Source organism: Bos indicus, chromosome 4 (genome assembly GCF_029378745.1).
Source record: "Bos indicus isolate NIAB-ARS_2022 breed Sahiwal x Tharparkar chromosome 4, NIAB-ARS_B.indTharparkar_mat_pri_1.0, whole genome shotgun sequence".
In the NCBI taxonomy this organism is placed as follows: Eukaryota; Metazoa; Chordata; class Mammalia; order Artiodactyla; family Bovidae; genus Bos; species Bos indicus.
This window is the reverse complement of record NC_091763.1, coordinates 63659486-63683961: the sequence shown is the minus strand read 5'-3', so window position 1 is coordinate 63683961 and position 24476 is coordinate 63659486. Positions and strand designations below refer to the sequence as shown.

The following is a 24476-nucleotide window of genomic DNA, read 5'->3' as shown; positions in this document are numbered from 1 at the left end:
ATGGAGAACAGTGTGGAGATTCCTTAAAAAACTGGAAATAGAACTGCCATATGATCCAGCAATCCCACTGCTGGGCATACACACTGAGGAAACCAGAATTGAAAGAGACACGTGTACCCCAGTGTTCATCACAGCACTGTTTATAGTAGCCAGGACATGGAAGCAACCTAGATGTCCATCAGCAGACAAATGGATAAGAAAGCTGTGGTACATATATACAATGGAGTATTACTCAGCCATTAAAAAGAATACATTTGAATCAGTCCTAATGAGGTGGATGAAACTGGAGCCTATTATACAGAGTGAAGTAAGCCAGAAAGAAAAACACCAATACAGTATACTAACGCATATATATGGAATTTAGAAAGATGGTGACAATAACCCTGTATACGAGACAGCAAAAGAGACACTGATGTATAGAACAGTCTTTTGGACTCTGTGGGAGAGGGAGAGGATGGGATGATTTGGGAGAATGGCATTGAAACATGTATAATATCATATATGAAACGAGTCACCAGTCCAGGTTCGATTCACGATACTGGATGCTTGGGGCTGGTGCACTGGGACAACCCAGAGGGATTGTACGGGGAGGGAGGAGGGAGGAGGGTTCAGATGGGGAACACGTGTATACCTTTGGCAGATTCATGTTGATATATGGCAAAACCAATACAATATGGTAAAGTTAAAAGTAAAAAATTAAAAAAATAAGTTGAAACTTGAGTAAATTATAATGAAATAAAATTAAAACTTCAGTTTCTCGGTCACACTAGCTGTATTTCAGTTGCTCAGTAGCCACATGTGGTGAGTGGCTATCGCACTGGAGAGTGTAGATATAGAACATCTCCATCATGGCAGAGGTTTCTGTTGCTTGGCACTATCAGTCATTAAGAGAGAAATTAAGAGAGAAAGGGTCGGTTGAGTTAAGAACTTCAGCACATTTTAAAAAATTGGTGAAAGCAGGGTAGACCACTGACATATAGTTATGCCATGGTGTTTGCATTAGCAGCCCTTATTTCTGGTGTTATGGGATCAGCCTGATCATATGCACAATAACCAGATAGTCTCCTGCTGCTGCTAAGGCGCTTCAGTCGTGTCCGACTCTGTGCGACCCCATAGACCACAGCTCACCAGGCTCCCCTGTCCCTGGGATTCTCCAGGCAAGAACACTGGAGTGGGTTGCCATTTCCTTCTCCAGTGCATGAAAGTGAAAAGTGAAAGTGAAGTCGCTCAGTTGTGTTCAACTCCTAGCGACCCCATGGACTGCAGCCTACTAGGCTCCTCCGCCCATGGGATTTTCCAGGCAAGAGTACTGGAGTGGGGTGCCATTACATTCTCCAGATATTCTCCTAGGAACAAGAAACTCATCTGAGGAGATGTGTGCATTTGCACAATGAAGAGGCAAGCATCTGCTACAAGGGCTGCTACACCCCCTTCATATGGCCTTGGTGGATGTTATAATCATCATGAACTCTTTCCTGTTGAGTTGACACCTGGATTCAGAATTTTTTAAACACAGCATTCTAGGTAATGATCTTTCCCAATGGTGCAGCCAGCAGAAAATCTGCCTGTAATGCAGGAGACACAGGTTCGATCCCTGAGTCTGGAAGATCCTGTGGAGGAGAACACGGCAATTCATTCCAGTATTCTTGCCTGAAAAACCCTATAGACAGAGGAACCTGGCAGGCTACAGTCCTAAGGGTTGCAAAGTGTCAGACACGACTGAGTAACTGAATATACACACAGGTAGTTACTATCACTTGGAGTTGGTATGTGGATGAATCCTTTTTGCCCTTCCTAATCTCTGTATAAATCTGCTTCTCATTTTCCTAGTAAACAGCTTAGATGACTAAGATTTTGTAAGATGAAGTCGAGCAGATGGCAGGAAAACAAGGAGCAGCACATTTCCAGATGGCTGTCTCATACTTCTACTCTAAATGTTCCTGTGTTCCACCTGATTCCAGAAGAAGCTCTAATGAAAAGAGCAACAGAGCACTGGTTTGGGGACCTGATTGTGCACACACCTAAAAGTGGAGGAAATATTGGCATGTTGCATAGCATCTTTCCTGACTTTTTCTTTTCTTTCCAAGTGCTTTTAATATCTGTAGTAGTTATCTACTATTTGAAAAAGAAAAGCTTTATTGTGTTCTTTAGGGCTTAATAGTTACCTTCCCTAGTACTGATGTTTGAAATCCCCTGGGAAAAGTTAAGATGGAAATTTACATCAGTCAAGGAAGGAGATTTGGACCTTCAGCCTTACTTTTTGATTGATTATTCCTGGTACAAACTGATATGGAAAGAGAAACTTATTTTTAACATTTTCAACATGGTTCGTGTGAGAAAACAGATGTTTATAATAGGAAATCCTATTGTGCAGAGGGACTTATCAAGACTTACTTACAAGGCCTGAAGACTTCTACGTCACAGGTCAGATTTGATGTAAGGGCCATTGTGCCTCCTGTCTGGATTGAGTGATGACTGTGATGGCTAATCATTACTATTATTAATGACCCCTTCTTAAAAGGCAAACAAAATGAGGAAGTCTGGTGTCAGTATCAAGCCGGCCTTTATGACTGCTCAAGTATCATCACAAGTGTAACTGTCTATGGGAACATAGTGCAGAAAGTAAATATTTTGCTAATTCCCATGATCTTAGCCAGCAAGATAAACATGAAAGTATTAGTTTTGTGTTCATAATGGCTGCATACTCTGCCTTGTTACTAGTTAGATGCAACTGATGTTATGTAATGGAATATTTGACATCCCTAGAGTTGAATATAATGTATCTTAGAGCTTTTCTGATGACCTGCTTGCTGTTTTAAAAATTGAAATAGTTGAAATACATCAGATTAGGAGCCAAGGAGAATACATTTACAAATGATGATGTATAATTTTTTAATCTTTCCTTGTGTATATCAAATATGAAACAATGCTTTCATGGACACATTTAACATTATTCACGCATTTAAGAATAAGGAGACCAAGCAAGTGAACAAAAAATTATTTGAAGCTTTACTTTCACTGTATGCCACCTCAAATCCTTTGTGAAATAAGGTGTGAATTAAATATGAAAGTGAAAGTGGCTCAGTCGTGTCTGACTCTTTGCAACCCCATGGACTATATAGTCCATGGAATTCTCCAGGCCAGAATACTGGAGTGGGTAGCCTTTTCCTTCTCCAGGAGATCTTCCCAACCCAGTTCTCCTGCATTGCAGGTGGATTTTTAACCAACTGAGCCACAAGGGAAGCCCCAGAATACTGGAATGGGTAGCCTATTCCTTCTCCAGTGGATTTTCCTGACCCAGGAACTGAACCAGGGTCTTCTGCATTGCAGTCATATTCTTTACTAACTGAACTATGAGGGAAGCCCTCATTTTAAATACAATATTTAAATATAAATACTTAAGTAAAAATCCTGCTGCCACAATGAGGACAGTAATGATCATCACCATCCTCACAATGCTTACCAATTTGATTCCTGCTGGAAGTGTAGTCACATTAGTTTAATTTACTTTAAATACATGTGTGTGTGTGTGTGTGTGTGTGTGCTCAGTCATGTCTGACTCTTCGTGACCCATGGACTGTAGCCCACCAGGCTCCTCTGTCCATGAAATTTTCCAGGTGAGAATACTGGAGTGGGTTGCCATTTCCTACTCCAGAGGATCTTCCCAACCTGGGGATCGAACCTGCGTCTCTTGCATCTCCTGCATTGGCAGGCAGATTCTTTACCACTGTGCCACCTGGGAAGCCCTTAAAATACTCAAAACAAACAAACAAACAAACAGAAAAAACCTTTACTCTACCCAACTTGAGTGTACTAATTACAAAGAGATGATTTTGCCATTTCTGGGACATTGCATTCTTTTAGAAATGTACCCATGAAAACTGGTGACTCTTTCCTCTAAAACGGGTGTTCCCACTGTGCTGTGACCACACGTAGAGCTGCACCTCTGGGTTTAGTCAGTCACCCTGTTGTGACTGTTGTTGTTCTTTTGGAAATGTTTCTGAGGACCGCCCCTTGGCTTGCATCCTTGTCATTCTACCTGGCTTTCTGCAGTGGCATTTGAAGTAGCCTTTCTTCCCTGTTTCTGCGTTGGTGTGCCCTACACATCTCTGCAAGACTCAGCCCCGTGCTCTTCTGTCACACATCTGCTTACATACTTTCCATGGCTCTCTTTGCCCCTGGTTGTGTTTGGATTCCAGTGCCAGATATTCAGGATTTTCCGTCACTTGGCTCCACTTTATCTTCTTTCTAAAACTCTTTTTCTGCAACTCCTCAGCTTCCCCACTTCGTTCTGGGAACACTGACTTTCCATGGCTACACAACTTCTTTCCATCAAGCCAGGGCTAATAGAGCTTTCTTTCTTCACCTAAAATACTGTCCTTTCTTTACCCTTCTATCCACTCTCTTTAAGAGGCAGATCAATTTTTGTTTCCTCCCTATTTATTCTGGCTTTCATTCTCTTGTGAATTTCCCTTGGGGGTATGACATAGTTTAGCTCTCACTATATGCTCTAAAACTGTCTGTATGCTTGTCTTGTATTCTAATGAATATAAGGACAGATTCTTTTGTTTCCTCACAGAATTAAAGCTTAAATTAATCATATAGTTGGATATAAGTATCCGGGGATTGATACCTCATTTACTTTCATAATGTTTTACACAATTACGTGTTGTCCTCCAACAACTGTGTAGCTTTTTAAAAGTTTTTTTTTTTTTTTAAGGAAGCAATCTATTTCCATTTTGTACTACCCCCTTTCTTTGCAAGCAACCTCAAATTTGGGGGGGTTCTGTAAGAAAAAACAGCTTTCCTGTAAAGATGGTAAAAGATATGGGTAGATTGAACGAGACCACCACACATAAATATTTACACATATATTTATTGACATATCCTTTAATTCAAATCAGTTAACATAAAATTTTTCTTTTTTAATTGAAGGAACATAAAATTTTTCAATTTCACCAGTGTTGAATATATCTAGGTATAAACAACTGTTAGATAAATATACTTCACATGTATTAATTTAGCCAAATTTGGTAATAAATACTACTAACAGACATATAGTGGAATAGACACACCCAGCTATTTCTGATATTTCTTTCCAGAGAGTCCTCTAGGAAAATGTGGGGCATAAAACTAATCCAACATTTGGGCACCAGTAATCTAAGTTAATGCACTGAAAGTAGTAAGGGAAAATCTATTTGCTGACATAATGTTTGCATTTATAATTGTGAAATACCAAAACAACCTAAATGCTAATAGTTAGAAAATAAAAACTGTGGTATATCAATTGAATAGAATATTATGTCATACTGAGGTTCACATCCCTTTTAGAGCAAATACTTAATTAACTGGGTATCCCTAGGTATTAAATAAATTATGGAGCTCTCTAAGCACTGATTTCCTTATTTGTACATTGGTGAATGGACCAGATCTCAAAGACTGATTCTGCTTGGAAGGGAGATGAGAGTGGCTATCTAGATTTGATTTCACCTTACTTTTTACTTTATGTTCCCGCTGAACAGGGCTTCCTTGGTAGCTCAGCAGTAAAGAATCCTCCTTCAAATGCAGGAGATGCAACAGGAGCCATGGGTTCAATCCCTGGGTCAGGAAGATCTCCTGGAGAAGGAAATGGCAACCCACTCCAGTATTCATGCCTGGAAAACCCTACAGACAGAGGAGCCTAGTGGACTACAGTCTATGGGGTCACAAAAGAGTTGGACGTGATTTAGCAACCAAAGAATAACATACTGAACCAGTAAGCAAATGGTACAGAGAACATGACATTAAGAAAGTGAGTGAACTTGGCTCTCCAATGCCTTTCTCATGAAGGTGTGCCCAGAGTTTGATGGAAAACCCAGTTTGTGATGAGTGAGGAATCTGCCAGTTTTGAGGTGCTTGGAACCAGAGACTCACTGCCTTTCACACAGTTAGGTTGGGAGAAGGGCCGTGCCAGTATCTGAAGAGCTGTTAACACGTGAAATTTCTTTTCTGTGTTTTAGGTATGTCCTTTTTTCTACTGTGTATTTTCTTTACTGCATAATCTGGCCTTTATTAGGGTTGGCTATGGCCTTACTATTCATGCATTACTGAAACACAGTAAAAATTCAAAAACACATTGAATAAAAATATGTATATAATAAGAATTTCTTCTTCAATAATACCTCTCAAAATAATGTTTCTTACACAGAGTAAGCAAGTTGCATTGCTTGTTTTTCTCAATGAGCTAGACCATATACTGAGCCTCCTTTGGGTGTCTTCACTATGATTTTTAGATTCAGGGTTTTGATGTTTAGTTATCTATGTCAACTGGAAGACCAGAATATTGCTATTAATACTACCACCACCATCAGCAGCACCATTACTGCTACTACTATTACTGCTATGATTAATGCTACCACAGAAGGTGCTAAACCATATTTTAAAAAATATTATGCATATGAACTCATTTGCAAATTACTTGTCAAAGGTGAACAGGTGTTGCTGCTGCTGCTGCTGCTGCTGCTGCGTCACTTCAGTCGTGTCCGACTCTGTGACCCCATAGACAGCAGCCCAGTAGGCTCCCCTGTCCCTGGGATTCTCCAGGCAAGAACACTGGAGTGGGTTGCCATTTCCTTCTCCAATGCTTGAAGGTGAAAAGTGAAAGTGAATTCGCTCAGTCGTGTCGGACTCTTCGCAACCCCATGGACTGCAGCCCACCAGGCTCCTCCATCCATGGGATTTTCCAGGCAAGAGTACTGGAGTGGGGTGCCGTTAGGACACCCTTTATAAACCTCTTAAGATTCATAGGAGGACTAATTGAGGAAATGTATATAAAGTGCCAAATGTAGTTCTGGGCATGTACAATCTCCAGGAATTAGTAGCTCTTGTTACTACTATTTCAACAATAGGATGCCATCCATTGTTAGTGACAGTATTATTTTATGGGTCACTTAGAAAAAAACAAAGCCAAATAAACTATGACATAGTATTTTTTATCACTTAGTTTTTTAGGTAATTATTGAAAGAGCTTTTAGACTTACTTAGACATATGTTTTGGGCTTCCCAGGTGGCGTTAGTGGTAAAGAACCCACCTGCCAATGCAGGAGACTTAGGAGACATGGGTTCAATTCCTCAGTCAGGAAGATCCCCTGGAGGAGGGCATGGCCACCCACTCATGTCTGGAGAATCCCGTGGACAGAGGAGCCTGGAGGACTCCAGTCCATAGGGTCGTACAGAGTCGGACATGACTGAAGCGAGTTAGCATGCACACATGCAGACATATGTTCTACCACATCTTACTCTTGAGCCTGAATAAGAGGAAAGCAATATAAATTAGTTAAGGTATTCCTGAAACTTCTTCACATTCAAAGATTGATACGCTTAAGTCACCTTTCAACAACAGGTCATGCTCTCTGTGTTTTTGCACATAGCACTGTCCTGTGTGCATGAACAGCATTTTGTGTATCTTTAAGAGTATGCCACTCTTACCTTCCTGATTTTTTTCTGAGCCTTTGATATTCATTCTAAAAATTTTCTTTTTGGACTAAGCTCAAAGCTTCATTTTTTTTTTCCTTCAGTTGAATCACGTTTTGGTGCAAATTAAGGCATCTGGTCCCATCACTTCATGGGAAATAGATGGGGAAACAGTGGAAACAGTGTCAGACTTTATTTTTTTGGGCTCCAAAATCACTGCAGATGGTGACTGCAGCCATGAAATTAAAAGACGCTTACTCCTTGGAAGGAAAGTTATGACCAACCTAGATAGCATATTCAAAAGCAGAGACATTACTTTGCCAACAAAGCTCCATCTAGTCAAGGCTATGGTTTTTCCAGTAGTCATGTATGGATGTGAGAGTTGGACTGTGAAGAAAGCTGAGCACTGAAGAATTGATGCTTTTGAACTGTGGTGTTGGAGAAGACTCTTGAGAGTCCCTTGGACTGCAAGGAGATCCAACCTGTCCATTCTAAAGGAGACCAGCCCTGGGTGTTCTTTGCAAGGACCGATGCTAAAGCTGAAACTCCAATACTTTGGCCACCTCATGCAAAGAGTTGACTCATTGGAAAAGACTGATGCTGGGAGGGATTGGGGGCAGGAGGAGAAGGGGACGACAGAGGATGAGATGGCTGGATGGCATCACTGACTCAATGGACGTGAGTCTGAGTGAACTCTGAGAGTTGGTAATGGACAGGGAGGCCTGGAGTGCTGTGATTCATGGGGTTGCAAAGAGTCGGAAACAACTGAGCGACTGAACTGAACTGAAGCAGCTTCTATCCATAGTTACCAATAAATTTTAGGCAAATTGATGTTTACTGCTCCAGCAAGAGTCTTGTGTGACACATTCATTAAGCAGACCACATCTATCCCAGGGATTTGGCAATTTCTCTTACTTTAGTTGTATTGTTTGGCATAGGATAGTACATAATACATTTCTCCTGTCTGTATCTTCTTGGTTTCTTTTAAATTCATTTTTAATTGGAGGATAATTGCTTTACAATGTGGTGTTGGTTTCTGCCGTACAGCAACGTGAATCAGCTATAAGTATACATATATCCCCTCCCTCTTGAACCTCCTTCCCAGCCCGTCTCCCATCCCACCCCTCTAGGTTGTCACGGAGCACTGAGCTGAGCTCTCTGTGTTATACAGAATCTTCCCACTAACTGTCTATTTTATACATGGTGGTGCACATATTGTCAATGCTACTCTCTCAATTCGTCCCACTCTTTCCTTCTTCTTCTGTGTCCAGAATTCTGTTCTCTATACCTGTGTCTCTGTTACTTCCTTGCAAATAGGTTTATCAGTACCATTTTTCTAGCTATATGTATGTGTTAATAGACAATATTTGTTCTTCTCTTTCTGACTTCACTCTGTATAATAGGCTCTAGCTTCTTTATCTTCTTATTTTATATCCTGAAAGGCGAGTAGCTTTTGCTTTGCAAGAACATCTGGAATTGCTGTCATTCTTCTGTCATGAATATTCACTTCACTAATTTCAAATTTATACTTCCAACTATTCTGTTTCCATGCCTTTATGTGCACACAGCTTTTTTGTTTAATGATGAATCGTGGTATAATCTTGATATTTTAAAAGGTAATCAGTTTGGCAGGGAAGTATGACCATTAAACATCCATCAATTGAAGTGACATGGTAGGAAAAGTTACTAAGACAAAGAATGTGCATGCCCAGGCACCAGCAGCAATACCTGGACTGGTGCCTGGAAGCCAGCAGTTGTCAGATGCCACTGAGTTTGACACAGTCTGTTTCGGAGATATTCAAATATGAAAACAATGCCCTAGAATTGATAGAACATAATTGTAAGCACAGAGTAAAAGATTTAGAGTTATTTTTTGCTAACTGGGAATTTGTGAATGGTTTGAACTGGGGACAGGAAGTTATAGAAAAGGGCAATGCCCTGGTGTTCCGTCTTGGAGCTGATACCCTTGACCAGCAGTGCATTCCATATAAATAGGAAAAATCTTACCAGTTGTTGCTTTCTGAAAAGAAAGCCACAAAGAAACTGAGAAGTAATGAGGGTTGACTAATCAAGGTTGCTCTCCTTCTTATTCTGGCAGAATGATTATGAGGTAAGTTTTTATTTCAGTGATCTGTCATTTATGACGACTGCAGAAACACTGGTCTCTCCCATCACAGTGAATGAGACTATGTGGATGAAATCACTGATGTTGTTAGCAGGAATATGCTTCACTTTCTGCATTTAAAATGGTGAAACTTTCCACTTTCCTATGTAATCTAATTTCTGTGGTTTAATGACAGTGGTCAGCTGCAGTGGTTAGTTGTTTTCTAACCCATTGGCTCTAAATTCAAAGTCATAAACATCTTTATATAATTTTTAACAACTTTAGAAATAAATCCAATAAACTTCCCTAATTAAGACATCCCTGTTTTGTAGAGGAAAAAAGGAGAGGAATTAAATACATAACACGTATACAATCATACACACACAGAAGAGAGATAGGCCTGCCTCCTCAACTTAAAAAAAAATGTAAGAAAGTGAACTTTTATTGAGCATTATTATGTTCTATGCATTGGCCAAGGACTCTACCTACATTACCACATTTAATCCTCACTCCGTCCCTTTGAAGTAGGGGGCTGTAACAGATGCGGTTCATACTCCATCCATATCTCTTTACCTTCTGCTGTTCCTGAAAGCTTCTACCTGCTGGGCACCTGCAGTTTTTCTGACTGAGGAATCTCCCTGTTTGGCAGAGCCTGTGGAGCCACCGTGCTTGGTCAGTGACTAATAGGGTTGGTAGATTAATACCCCAGCTCCCTCATCCCTCCAGCTGGGAAAGTCCGAGGTATGCTCCACACCACCTCCCAGAGTAGTCCAGGAGGACTGCACTAGCTACCTAAGGCTGTACCTGTTCACAGCCAGCAGTTTATTGCCTTCTCCACCTTCTCCCTCTCACTTCCCACTGACACCTTTTGGATCAGCTGTCCGATATCCTACTGGCACCCACATCCTTGCTTCATGACTATTACTTTCAATTTATAGATGAGGAAATATGCCCAAGGTCATATAGCTGGAAAAAAGCAGAGGCGAGATTTGAACCCAAACTAAGGAGCCTCACAAAAGTGAAACCTGGTTCAGTGGGGGGAGCTTTTGACCAGGTGATCATACTGAAGTTTTATTCTTCAATATGACTACTTTAACAAGGATAATAGTAATTTTTATTTTGCATTATGTGTACCCACTCTGCATTTTATACTAGAAAATGCTGACAAATTTAGTCTACTTGTTTGCTTCACATAGCACTAATATGAACTCAACGATATTGATTTTTGCACAAAACTGACAGGACGGTATCTCATGATGTAGACAGAGATCTTCCTGTCTTAAATTTTATTGCTGACAGATAATTCTTGATATCATTCTAGGAAGGGGGCTAAAACAAAAGCATTCCTAAAGCACATTATCTATACCTCTCTCTAAATACATTTCATTTTCTGCATCATTATATTTTTTTATACATTCTTAATTGTCACTTGAGGGTAGGATCCATATCTGATTTGCCTTTTTTTTAAACTTCATAATGTTTGGTATAATGTCTTATGTATCAGTGGGCTGTAAATAAATATTTTAAAATAGATAAATGGTTATATGGATTAAACTAGTGCTGTATTAAATGGACGAAACATTTGAAATTAGGTTGGACTGTGAAGAAGGCTGAGCGCCAAAGAATTGATGCTTTTGAACTGTGGTGTTGGAGAAAACTCTTGAGAGTCCCTTGGACTGCAAGGAGATCCAACCAGTCCATTCTGAAGGAGATCAGCCCTGGGCTTTCTTGGAAGGAATGATGCTAAAGCTGAAACTCCAGTCCTTTGGCCACCTCATGCGAAGAGTTGACTGATTGGAAAAGACTCTGATGCTGGGACGATTAGGGCAGGAGGAGAAGGGGACGACAGAGGATGAGATGGCTGGATGGCATCACTGACTCGATGGACGTGAGTCTGAGTGAACTCCGGAGTTGGTGATGGACAGGGAGGTCTGGCGTGCTGCGATTCATGGGGTCGCAAAGAGTCGGACACGACTGAGCAACTGAACTGAACTGAACTGAATTAGGGATAAGCATACCATCTCATAAATAATTGCTATTTGAGGTCTGTGCTGCTATGTTACTATTTTGTGTCATCAGTCGCTCAAGCTCAGTCATGTCTGACTCTTTGCAACCAGCCCACCGTCCCTGGGATTCTCCAGGCAAGAATACTGGAGTGGGTTACAGTTTCCTCCTCCAGGAGATCTTTCCAACCCAGGGATGGAACCTGCATCCCCTGCATTGGCAGGTGAATACTTTCACCACTGAGCCACCTGGGAAGCCCCCTATGTTACTGTTACTTTAGCTTGATTGCTGTGAAAAATGACACAAACATTGAATGGTATACAGTCAATCACTTCAGATCCCATTGTCCACACTTTTTTCTTCAAATTTGAATTCTATTTGAAAGAAAATAGAAATAGAATCCTAGTAGGTGGACTTTCCTATAGCTATCTCAGATCCACCGGTGGCTTTGACCAAGAAAGAAGTAGGTAAGCAAATCTTAAAATAGTGAAGCTTCTGGGTGGGGTGGTCCTAAAAATCAAACTAATTAAAGGGAAGAAAGAAAAACAAAAAGAAAAGAATTCTAGAGAAAAATGCTTTACACTTAAATCAGTGGTTTCATGTATTTTGGGACTTTTTTCGAGTTTGGTTATTTCTTATTCGTTGAGATTTTTAAGAATATAGTGTATTAGGGAGAAGTTGACCCCTTCAGTTTATTCACATGGTTCTTCTCTTGTCCTAACTTAAATAAGATTCTTCTTGGACTTTGTCAGATATAGGGATATTTGGGGAGTCTATGACCTCATGTGTCTTTTGATTCCAAAATAGAAATGTCTTCTCCAAGTATTCTCGATAATGAGTCCCTGAATTGAGCATCGATAACTCAGACTCATTGAAGTCAAGTTTGACCATTGTTATGTTTTCAGGGGATGTGGTGTCCCAGGGCAGTTCCTTCATGTCAGTTATAGTAGTCCAGGCAGCTAAGAGGTAGACTTTGGTAGACTCTTCTAAAAGTTTAACTCATAGAAACTGACACAAATCATAGTGCTTTTTGATTATGCAGTAAAATCTCATTTAATTATACACAGATTATTTATTTGAATAAAGAAGCTGATATAAATTTTGTGACCATAAATTTTCTAGGTGAAGACCTCATATATTTTCTGCCTAAAGTAACTTGATGACAATAGACTGAGAGACACACATGATGAAATGGGAAAAAAGTTCTTGCCGAGTGGCCAAGAGCATGGGATTTAGAGCCATGCAGTTGGATCCCATTACAGCTCTTACTTTCAGTAACTGTGTTATTTATGATAAACTTTTTTACTTTAAACTACTTTACATCTAGCACCTTAGTTGGAAGTTACAGCACCAACTTCATGGGATAAATATTTATTAGTACAAATAATGTTTATAAATTTCTTAGCATACTTTCTAGTACATAAGAGATCCTAAACAGTTGTTACTTTTGTTGTTATTATTTCTAGTGTCATTATTATTCACAAGAACCAACCCTCCAAAGATCAACTTTCAGAGAGTATTTCCAGAAGTAAGAATAATAATATGGAATTAAATAATTAAGTAACTACAATTGATAAATGGTGCCAGTGCTTATTCACTCAATCGTGTCTGATTCTCTGTGGCCCCATGAACTATAGCTCCTCTGTCCTTGGAATTTTTCAGGCAAGAATACTGGAGTGGGTTGCTATTTCCTACTTAAGGGGATTTTCCCAACCCAGGAATTGAACCACATCTCTTGTGTCTCCTTCTTTGGCACATGGGTTCTTTACCACTAGCACCACTTGGGAAGCCTCCCCATGATTAATAAACACGTCTCATTAAGTCTAAATGTACCTGGCAAAGGAAATTACTTTTCTGATTTTTTTAACCGATGACAAAACTGAGATGCTGAGGCCTAAAATAACTTTGCCAGAGACATACAGCTTATAAGGAAAGGTGTCAAAATTTAGCCTAGGTCTTCAGACTTCTAACTTTCATGACCCTTGCTGCCTCCTACAAGGAAATACATAAGCAAGCATAAGTCCTCGCCTAAAGCAGTGAATAATTGAAGGACCCAGTGCTACATGTTAGGCCAGGTAACTAATGTCAGAGGGAAAAGCAGCCACAAATTCATGAGTCACTTTCCTGGGCCTCCCTTTTCCCCTTGATCTTGACCTGGTAACTACTATCTTGTTAGCTTTCCTATACCTTCAAAGAGGTGATTTTTTGTATATATTTTTTTCTAGTTATTCTCAGTGGGATAATTGGCCAACATGATCTAATTTACCATCATGAGAAGCAGGTTCCCCCTGAATATTCATTATCAATTTTATTTTTCAGTCTTAATATTTTTGTAAGTTATTTCTGAATAGTACCTGTGACTGGAAACTTTTGCCTGAAGCAAACTTGAATCCTTAGTCAAGATGTTTGTCTAGGTGAAGCATCATTAATGTTTTGTTTTAAAATTGAATATGGCTATCCAGGATCAAGTTTCATGATAATTCAGGTAATCTACTTTGTGTTCCTTTTCCTGTCTAAAGCTTCAGGATCAGCATGAGAGTATAGGTCAAATGCAGATTTCTTAGCAAAATGTAACTTAAAAAAAAAAAGGATCAGAGTAGGTTGATTTGAAGCAACCTTGTGCTTTCTGCCTGTATTGCTGCTAAACTGCATGAAGTTTGCTAAGCTTCTGTTTGTCAAAAAGGTTTTAGATTTTCACCTGATAGGAAGCAGTGTGTTTTATTTTTCATAATATTATGTTGATAAGCCTGGCAGCTTGTTCTACTTTTGGTTAAAATCTGAAGTAGATTTCTACAGCTTTTGAAGCATCACAAAGAACTGGAGAACTCCATTAAGTCCAATAAGTCATTGCAGTTTAAGATAAGAAAGGATGATGTTGGAGAGTTCGGTAAGAAAGGATGATGTTGGAGAGTTCGGTTCAGTTCACTTCAGTTCAGTTGCTCAGTCATGTCTGACTCTTTGCGACCCCATGAATCGCAGCACACCAGGCCTCCCTGTCCATCACCATCTCCTGGAGTTCATTCAAACTCACGTCCATCGAGTCAGTGATGCCATCCAGCCATCTCATCCTCTGTCGTCCCCTTTTCCTCCTGCCCCCAATCCCTCCCAGCATCAGAGTCTTTTCCATTGAGTCAACTCTTCGCATGAGGTGGCCAAAGGACTGGAGTTTCAGCTTCAACATCAGTCCTTCCAAAGAACACCCAGGGCTGATCTCCTTTAGAATGGACTGGTTGGATCTCCTTGCAGTCCAAGGGACTCTCAAGAGTCTTCTCCAACACCACAGTTCAGAAGCATCAATTCTTCAGCACTCAGCTTTCTTCACAGTCCAACTCTTGCATCCATACATGACTACTGGAAAAACCACAGCCTTGACTAGTCGGACCTTTGTTGGCAAAGTAATGTCTCTGTTTTTCAATATGCTATCTAGGTTGGTCATAACTTTTCTTCCAAGGAGTAAGTGTCTTTTAATTTCATGGCTGCAGTCGCCATCGGGTTTCATTTTATTAGTGATGGGTTTAAAAAGCTTAAACTGCTACATAGGCCATCCAGCTTGGTTTCATTTTTTTTAATTTAATTTTATTTTGTTTCAATTTCAAAGAGCTGTTTTACTTCTCAGAGGTATATAGCTCAATATTTCAAGCCCTCCTTTGCATGAAGAGAGATTTGCTGAATAAAATCTATTCTTTAGAAATAATCTGAACCGAGATCAATCCTGAAAAATTCTTATATCTTACAAATATATAATTTACAACTAAAGAACTAAATTTGTACCTAGCTTTACAATAACATTTCACATCATTGTTTTTAGCTTACCTTGGCTAAATATAACATGATAGAATACAATACAAAGTAATAGTAACCGTAAAGCTCTGTAGATCAGTCATAAATACCAAAGACTTACTGTGAATTCTTTACATCTATTCAAGATGAAATCTATTTCTCTTTGATACAGTTTTTTTTTTCAGATAAATAAATATGATGTAATCATCATTTTACCTTCAAATGTGTAATGTGTAAGACAGGCTGTTTCTAAGAATGTTCTCTTCTCAACTGAACCCTAGCTGTGGCTACACAATCTCCATTTGTTCATTTACACAGATCTCTCTCTCTTTTTTAAATCTTTCCTCTCTCACTTAGAGTTAACTATGTGCACATTTGGTAATAAATGCTACCATGGCATTTTGTGGTTTTTCCCTATACTACTATAGTTGCGGATGTGGTAGTGTTTCTATTATAAACATACTTTTGCAGAAGTTTATAATTTGTTTGAATAAAAGTTTAAAGATGTTACTTTGTACGTTGGGTTCCAATGGTGTGTTTGTATTTTCTGATTTTTTAGAAAAGTAGGATTGCATATATATGCTTATTCCACAGTATCTTCTGCGTAAGATTTTTGAGTGCCTTATCATTCATGTAAGATTGGCGTGGCAAATAGTGTTATTCCTGTTTTATGGAGACTTTGGATATACCCTGGGCTTCCCAGGTGGTGCTAGTGGTAAAGAATCCCCCGGCCAATGCAGGAGACATAGAAGATGTGGGTTCGATCCCTGGGTCAGAAAGATCCCCTAAAATAGGAATGGCAGCTCCAGTATTTTTGCCTGTAAAGTCCCATGGTCAGAGGATCCTGGCGGGCTACAGTCCATGGAGTCACAGAGAGTCAGACCCGATGGAGTGATTGAGCACATGCGCATGCGTACACACACACACACACACACACACACACACACACACACACACAGCCTACAGAGATTAAGTGATTTATCAAAGTGAAGAGGCAGTTGAAGTGAATGAGTTAAGTCAAAACCCAGAAGCTGAGGGGCAGTTATCTTCAACTTAGTTGTTTTAATTTGTAGGTGGCATGAGAAAATCTTTTAGGTTTTTCTCTTTTTTGCTTACTTTTGTTGATACCCTGGGAAATACACTTTACAAACTTGGTCAAACTTTCTGCTTCTTATTCTTTCTGAAAAGCCACTTGCTTACACTGGTATTTAGGCACCATGACCAGTGGAGACTAGCAGGACAGGTAGGGCAGAGACGTCAGAAACTCAGCCATGGCTGTCTGGTCTCTGGATCATAAAAGTCAGAGCTCAGTTGTCTTCAGTCAGGAAGAGGATAGCAGAGACCATAGACATGAGACATCCCACTGGTACCGAGAGGCATGTTGGGCCAGCATGGCATACAGGAGCCTCCACACAGGCAGGTGGAACACAAAAGCAGAAGGCTGAGTGAGCAGCCTCTCAGTCTGGGGGATGCGTGCAGCAGGCAACTTGGCACTGCACTCAAGCAGCAGGGCTACAGCCATAGGTTTCGTTCCTTGGGAGGGATTTGGCAGGAGCAAGGCAGCCCAGTCCATTAAGGAGGGGCCTTTCAAGCAGGCTCCCAACATAGGGGCTCAGGTAGAAGGACTCAGACAAAAGTCAAGTTACCACATGGGATAGAGTCTAGAGCTTGGGAGCAAAGGAAAACACCAGTGATCACTTGTAGACCAGATACAGTAAACACAAAAAAGCCCAGTAAATAAATTAATTTGTAATGCTGACAAGGGCTGTGGAGAAGATAAAACAGAATAGCATGTACATTTACATTTATTGATTGATTTATTCACACATTTATATCTTTATTTAACTTCCCACCTACTATTGTTTCCCAAAAGCCGCACATAGGTAAACTGGGATTTAAGAGTTAGGCTGTGGATTTGAGAACTAAAATCATATCACTTATTACTGAAGAGCGCTTGCTTAGTAGTTTCATCCCTTCCAGACATTTTTAGTGCTATTTTAAGCACTAAAATTAAGATTTTCCTTCACTCTCACAATTAGGAGAGAGCAATTGGTGAACATCAATTGGTGTTCAGTTATTAGTACAACTGATGCTCAACGTTAGAGGATAAAGATCAGGTGTGTGCATGTGGGTTGTGTGTGTGTATGTTTGTGTGTGTGTTTAGACATTAAAACTGAATATTGGACTTATCAATTTAAAGGATCTAAATAAAGGTGATGGACTCAAACACCAAAAAGGTGGTTAAAACAGCTTACCTTTAAACTTTTTGTCCTTGAGATTCTAGATTTCCACATGGTTTTGTTTCACGTTTTATCAGGTAAGTAGGCTATGTGTTTGATCAGTATATTATCACATTGCATTTTTAAAGCTCTTCTTTTGTCTCATAAACATTCCTTTTTATTATTATATTTGAGTTTATGTAGCAATTTGAGCTCTCCAAATAATAACCCTGTATTTCAGTAGCAATCTTTTTGAAGTTTTGGCATCATGCCTCATTATATTAAAGAAATATCCATGCCAAATACCTAACCATGACATGGTTTTTGACTTGATCTGCAAGTTGGCAGTAGAAAAGGAAATTCTGTAGTACTTCTGTATTAACTAAATGCTATATCTACTTAAATTATCTAATATGCTACTATAACCTACTTATGAAAATAATAGTTAGCTTAGATGAATAGTCTATAAAATAGTAGGAACTGTTTTAATGCTGAAATGACCACAGAGTACATAAATGCCAAATTATATACAAAGGATCTTTCCTTCTTATACTCCAGAGGTCATCATTGATGGTATCAAAAACAACTTGGAAATGTGTCCTCTACAATGACATTTGGGTTACTATTTTGTCTTAATTTTCATCCCCATTATTATTGGAATACAAATTCAATTTTAAATATTGATCTGATTTAGATTTTGATAGTTGTATAGAGATTTCTTTGTAGCAACTGGTGTTTTATTATTCTTTAGTGGTTTGGAGTAGGAAGTTTTTGTTATAGCCTTTGACATCTCATTTAAAAATAATTAATGTGTTTCCTTATTTGCCTGGTGGCATCTATAATGGATCAATAGAGTGAAAAATCCTTATGTTGGCAATCAATGGGAAGTTCTTTAGTGGATATATAGAGATTCTGCACTTTGGTCTAAAGAACGAACTGCTTAAGCCTAAAAGGAAGATATGTGGTGAGTGTGAGAAAGGCCTGGGGCTTAATTGTGTTTGCTTGTATGAATCAAGAGTGTGGTGTGGCTGCCAAGAAAGCAGAGGCAACCGGAGGCCTGGTTGGCAGGGAGAATTCCCAGTAAACAGTGGGGTGGGGCGTGACTCTACCAACCCTGAATCCCCATCCCCTGCCTGCTGTCTTAGGGTCAGTTTGGGGTTCCCTAGTTAGCTGTATAAATGTTTAAGTGTTTAAAATTGGAGCTCATTCAAAGACAAGTGGTCAGGATGGAGAGAAAACTTGAAACCATGTTTATATAAGGAAGAGCTGGAGGAACTGGGGATGTTTATTCTGGAAGAGAGGGTAGTGAATTGCTGTCTTCTTAGATATAAAGGGTTGTCATGTAGAAGAGAGGTTAGATTTATCCTGCATGGCTCTGGAGGGTAGAATAAGGGCCAATGGGGCAGATTTTAGCTCAGCTTTAGCAATAACTTTCTGCTGGTTTCACGTGTCCCTTAAAGGAGTAAACTGTCTCAAAAAGTGATAATTTTGTATCTTGGGGACAGCCATACCTAGGCACATGGTTTCTGTTTTATTCAGCAGGAAGCATCCCATGAGACTGGACTAAAGATCTCCAGAGTCCTCCCAAATCTGCGATCCTAGTTCACCATCTCTCACTATCTCTCTCTGTCTCTGTCCAGCAGACACATTTCTTGACCAAGCATAGTGCTAGGGGTGCGGACATCTCCAGGCACTGGAGAAACCAGAATGCTGACAGTGGCCACGGCATAGGGTGAGGAGTGCTCCCAGGGTGATGAACTGGGTGAGTCTGGTCTCAGAGTCCCAGAGAGGGCCCACACATGTGATGTTTAGATGGCAGTGCCTGAGCTGAGTTGTAAGTAGGAGTTGGCAAGAAAGAATGGTGATTAGGCATTGCAACAGGAGGATCAAGCTTTTGGAGAGGCCAAGGTGAGAGTGTGGGTGCAGGTGGACAGGGAGAGAATAAAATGGAGCAGGAGGTGGAGCAGAAAGTGCTTTGTGTGCTAAACTGAGCATTTGGCTTTAGGAGTTGAAGTTTAGGAATCATGTATTCCAATTTGCATGTTTGAAAGGTGGCTTAGCTGATAAAGTTGAGGATGGAGCAGTTCAGTTCAGTCACTCAGCTGTGTCCAACTCTTTGCGACCCCATGAATTGCAGCACGCCAGACCACCCTGTCCATCACCAACTCCCAGAGTTCACCCAAACTCTTGTCCATCGAGTCGGTGATGCCATCCAGCCATCTCATCCTCTGTCGTCCCCTTCTCCTCCTGCCCTCAATCCCTCCCAGCATCAGAGTCTTTTCCAATGAGTCAACTCTTCGCATCAGGTGGTCAAAGTATTGGAGTTTCAGCCTTTTTTTTTTTTTTTTCAGGTGTGCAAAGATATATTTTAATCCTCACAGAGTTTTTACATACACTTTGAAATTTGTAACAACTATCAGACCACTGATGTTTTTTCATCCCATTATAACAGCAGGAGTTCACATCAGAATAGTTCCACCCTGAAAGATCTGCAAGATCATATCCCCTCAAAGTCAGAATTTAAGATTTCACATGAAATTTTAATCTCTTACTCTTTCTCTCCAACAAACATACATTATATACAAATAATGTTGTGACTCTCTTAAGGATGTGATAGTGATAATGTGATTCAGTTAGTTTTTTCCATGCAAGGATTTACAAAATTGGTTTTGTACCTCAGTGTTATGAGAGGGTTGTGGTCAAAGGAGATTCCTTTGGAGAGTTGCTAAAGTGTTACGTTATGTCTACCTTATTCAGCCACAGGGAGATGAGGGGGTTTCCCTCCCCCTTCAATTTAAACTTAACAGAGCCCAGACTGCGTCTCCTAGAGTCTATGGAGCCCAAAAATCAATACCAAACACATATGAGGAAAAAACAAATGAGATTTGCCAACTATCTGCCTAACAGAGAGGTTGTCTACTTGAAAGTTACAGCTTTAGCATCATTCCTTCCAAAGAACACCCAGGACTGATCTCCTTTAGAATGGACTGGTTGGGTCTTCTTGCAACTCAAGGGGCTCTCAAGAGTCTTCTCCAGCACCACAGTTCAAAAGCATCAATTCTTCAGCGCTCAGCCTTCTTCACAGTCCAACTCTCACATCCATACATGACCACTGGAAAAACCATAGCCTTGACTAGACGGACCTTTGTTGGTAAAGTAATGTCTCTGCTTTTCAATATGCTATCTAGGTTGGTCATAACTTTCCTTCCAAGGAGTAAGCGTCTTTTAATTTCATGGCTGCAGTCACCATCTGCAGTGATTTACCAACAGTCAATTCATCCAGGGACTCCTCTCTGAGTCTCAGGTTTCCCATCCCTTAGGTGAGGCCTTGGACTATTCTGCAGAATTCTATGAGGGTAGTCATTCACTGTCATCCTTTGTAATTTCACTTTGTCAAGTCTGTGGTGCCCTAGGTCTCACTGGCCACTGGATACAAATGCAATCATTGGTAGTAATACCCAGATTTCACTCATTTTTGATGCTTAGGACCTCTGGAACCCCTGAAAATCACACCCAGTTATCTCTGGGCATGTCCAATGGGAGAGCATAAGCTGCTTTTCTCCTTCAAGCCTCCTTACCTGTTGTTATCTGTTCAAGGCTCCTCACTTGTCGTTATCTGAACCCACCTGACTGTGGTGCCTCCTTGTGCCAGTCCTTCGTGATGGCACCGCAGTCCCTGTCTGCCATTGATAGCCCTAGAATTCCAGCCTGTAGGGTACTGAGGTGGCCCTGCCCTCCTCACAGTCTTCACTGTATCACAGCCACACTGTCACCAGCCAAAATGGATAAACGGCTCACTGCCTCATTCTGTGTCACTTTTTGTCACCTTAACAGGGAAGTGGGACTGGATAGGCTTGTACCTCCCAAAGTCCCTCTTGACAAAGCTCCTCTAGTTTCTGCCTGCAGCTTCAAGACTATGGAACCAATCCTGAGAGACACACCAGGGTTTTCTCTCCCTTCCAGTTTCCCCCAGTCTCTTCCTGTCTTGGCTGGTTCTCCTTCAGCAGCAAAATGAATTATAATCCTAGGCTTTGCCTCTGGATCATCAAACATAGCAATACCTGAGATAATGATGATTACCATGTGTGGTGCGGGGCTAAAAGCTACTCGTGTACCATCTCATTTAATCACTCCCAAGAATAGATGCTTTTGAACTGTGGTGTTGGAGAAGACTCTTGAGAGTCCCTTGGACTGCAAGGAGATCCAACCAGTCCATTCTAAAGGAGATCAGCCCTGGGTGTTCCTTGGAAGGAATGATGCTAAAGCTGAAACTCCAGTACTTTGGCCACCTGATGCGAAGAGTTGACTGATTGGAAAAGACTCTGATGCTGGGAGGGATTGGGGGCCGGAGGAGAAGGGGACGACAGAGGATGAGATGGATGGATGGCATCACTGACTCGATGGATGTGAGTCTGAGTGAACTCTGGGAGTTGGTGATGGACAGGGAAGCCTGGCGTGCTGTGATTCATGGGGTTGCAAAGAGTTGGACGTGACTGAGTGAATGAACTGAACTGAACTGAACTGAACCCTTGGAGGTACAGATTATTAGTAGCCTCATTTGTACATAAGGATGAGGCTAAGGGGAATTTAGTAACATGCTCAAACAGCAGACAGAGCTAGAATTTAAAACCAGACTGGTCTAGACTACCAGACACCAAGCTCTTAACAAGTTCCCAGCACTGGGACCTAAACACTCATAATCTTATAACCTGGTTAATGGTAAAGTGCTTACTTTGCTCATTTGTCATCTTTGCATAAATTCCAAATTGGCTTTTGCATCCAGGGCTGGGAAGAAACGGTGGATGCTGCTCTTTCTCACCTCTTAAAGACCTGCCTATCGAAGAGTTCCAAGGAACAGGCTTTGAACCTCAACAGCCAGCTGGGCATACCCAAAGACACAAGCCAACTGAAGAAGCACATCACCTTGCTTTGTGATCGATTAGCCAAAGGTGGACGTCTCTGCCTAAGTACTGATGCAGCAGCTCCGCAGACCATGGTCATGCCAGGTAAGAACTCCATTCATGCTCCCCAAACACAATTGTATTAAGACTTTGGCCAAATTAAAGGGGTGCGCCTTTTATTGTGGCTGTTTTAGGGGGTTACATTTCATAGCAAAGTGATGATAGCCAAGAAAATTGCTTGCACGTTTCCCTTCAGATATCCCAGGGTAATCACTTGGATAAATAATCTTGGGGTATTTGCTTGTTAAACATTTCTAGAATGGTATGTCTTTTTTCTTCCCCCTGCTTTTAAATATATGATCCACTTTGTTTTGCTACTAACCAATAAAAAGTGGATTAGAGAATAAAACCATTTTTAAGGAAAATTTTACTAAATGTGATCTCGCGATACCATATTTCATAAATGTAAATAGCATAATACAAGCGGCTAATATAATCCAGATGAGTCCCATCCCTGCTGCCGTTTGTTTGGATTGTGGTCACCAGAATAGGGGGGAAGAGACAAAGAAAAAACTGGAGATCAGGCAATATGAGCAGGCTTCAGGGCTGAGGCCACTGTGTGCCAGGTTGAGAGATCCAGGTTGCCCCTACCTGGGCAGTCAGTAATGGCCATGGGCATCCAGGTCAGTATTCCCACCGTCAGAGGGGCTGAGCTGTCAAGGACTCTGCATTTTGGTCCTTAGGAGGCAGCAGCTCCCAAGTCCTGCTTCCATCTTCTTAGTGTCTCTCTTTATGGCAGCAGCAAGGAGCACAGAGTAAATGAATTTATTAAATGAAGCAGCTATAGCAACTATTTCCTCCTCAAGCAGGGACCATAGTATGGGAAGCGACGTGGATTTTTTTCATCTTCTTCTTTATATGCCTTTTGTACACCTACCTCCCTATGCTGATGCTCTTCCTCTTGTTTCCTTTCCCCCTCAACCAGCATTCCTAGAAGTAAAAAGGAATGCAAGTGAAAACTTTAAAAAGATAAACATGGAGACAGCATAGCATAATCTAATAAGCACAGGCTCTGGAGGCAGACAGACCAGTGTTTGGGTCCTGTCTTTATGCCTTACTGCTCATATGACTTGAATATGTTACTTAACTTTTCAGAGTCTAGTCTCTCCTTTCGAAGTGGGTATAACAGTGCCTTCCTTGTTTCCAGGGCCTTATATGTTTATAAAGTACCTAGCACAATTCTCGGAACAGAGATACACTCAGAAACTCAAACTATAATTACTGCCATTGTGTAGATGTATGTATAATTCATCTTCTAAATTTGGGTGAAGAGAATGACTGGCATGGGACCATAGCATTCTATAGTCTATGATTTGAAATATTTTACCTTAATTATACACAGACAGAACCTTTTATTCCAAAACCATATTTCTAATATGGTGTTTCAGAATAGAATTGCCTTCTATATTGCCTTCAGATAAAATAGTTTATCTGAATTTAGGTCTTCTTCATCTTGCCCTTGTTAACATCCACCTAACTAGTCCTTTGGCCTCTATTCACCCATTGCTGTCCACTGTTAGGATGCCACATTTATTGAATATAGAACTATAGTCATTTGTTTAAATAACTAGATTTGGAGGCGACTTCAGGGCTGTGTCCATAGAAACCCTTGATGTAAAATTTCTAACTGTTGGAAGGAAGACGGTGAGGAAAGGAGGAAGAGAGGGAAGGTAGGAACAGAATGAAGGAAAGTAGAAAATGTGTTTGTTTGCAAACCAGGAGTCTGTAAGCCAGGTGTGTGCCTGTCACCGCAGTCTAACTGAGCTCATCCCGTTGGGGTGACTGAAGCTGTGCATGTTTGTCGTGCTCACAATTGCTTGCTTTCACTTAATAGTGTTTGGCTTTAGTTGAGTGACTCTCCCTCCCACCTGCTGTGATCCAATCATGATAGTGACTTTTAAAAAATTGTTAAATCAGTTCTCTTTGTGATTACCATGCTTCATTATTGACTATAAT

At 40.6% G+C, this 24476-nt stretch overlaps 1 protein-coding gene across 4 annotated transcripts in view; it reads left to right on the top strand.

Annotated features, from left to right (window-relative positions):
- The window catches only part of BBS9 (Bardet-Biedl syndrome 9), a 478678-nt gene that overhangs the window by 390212 nt on the left and 63990 nt on the right, over nt 1-24476 (top strand). For all 4 annotated transcript variants that reach the window (XR_011566256.1, XM_070787856.1, XM_019958787.2 and 1 more), the window contains one exon: nt 22343-22565. Coding sequence is in view for 3 of the 4 variants with exons in the window: in XM_070787856.1 (XP_070643957.1) it covers nt 22343-22565 (223 nt within the window). In the remaining variant the exon portion in view is untranslated. The remainder of the gene's footprint in view (nt 1-22342; nt 22566-24476) is intronic.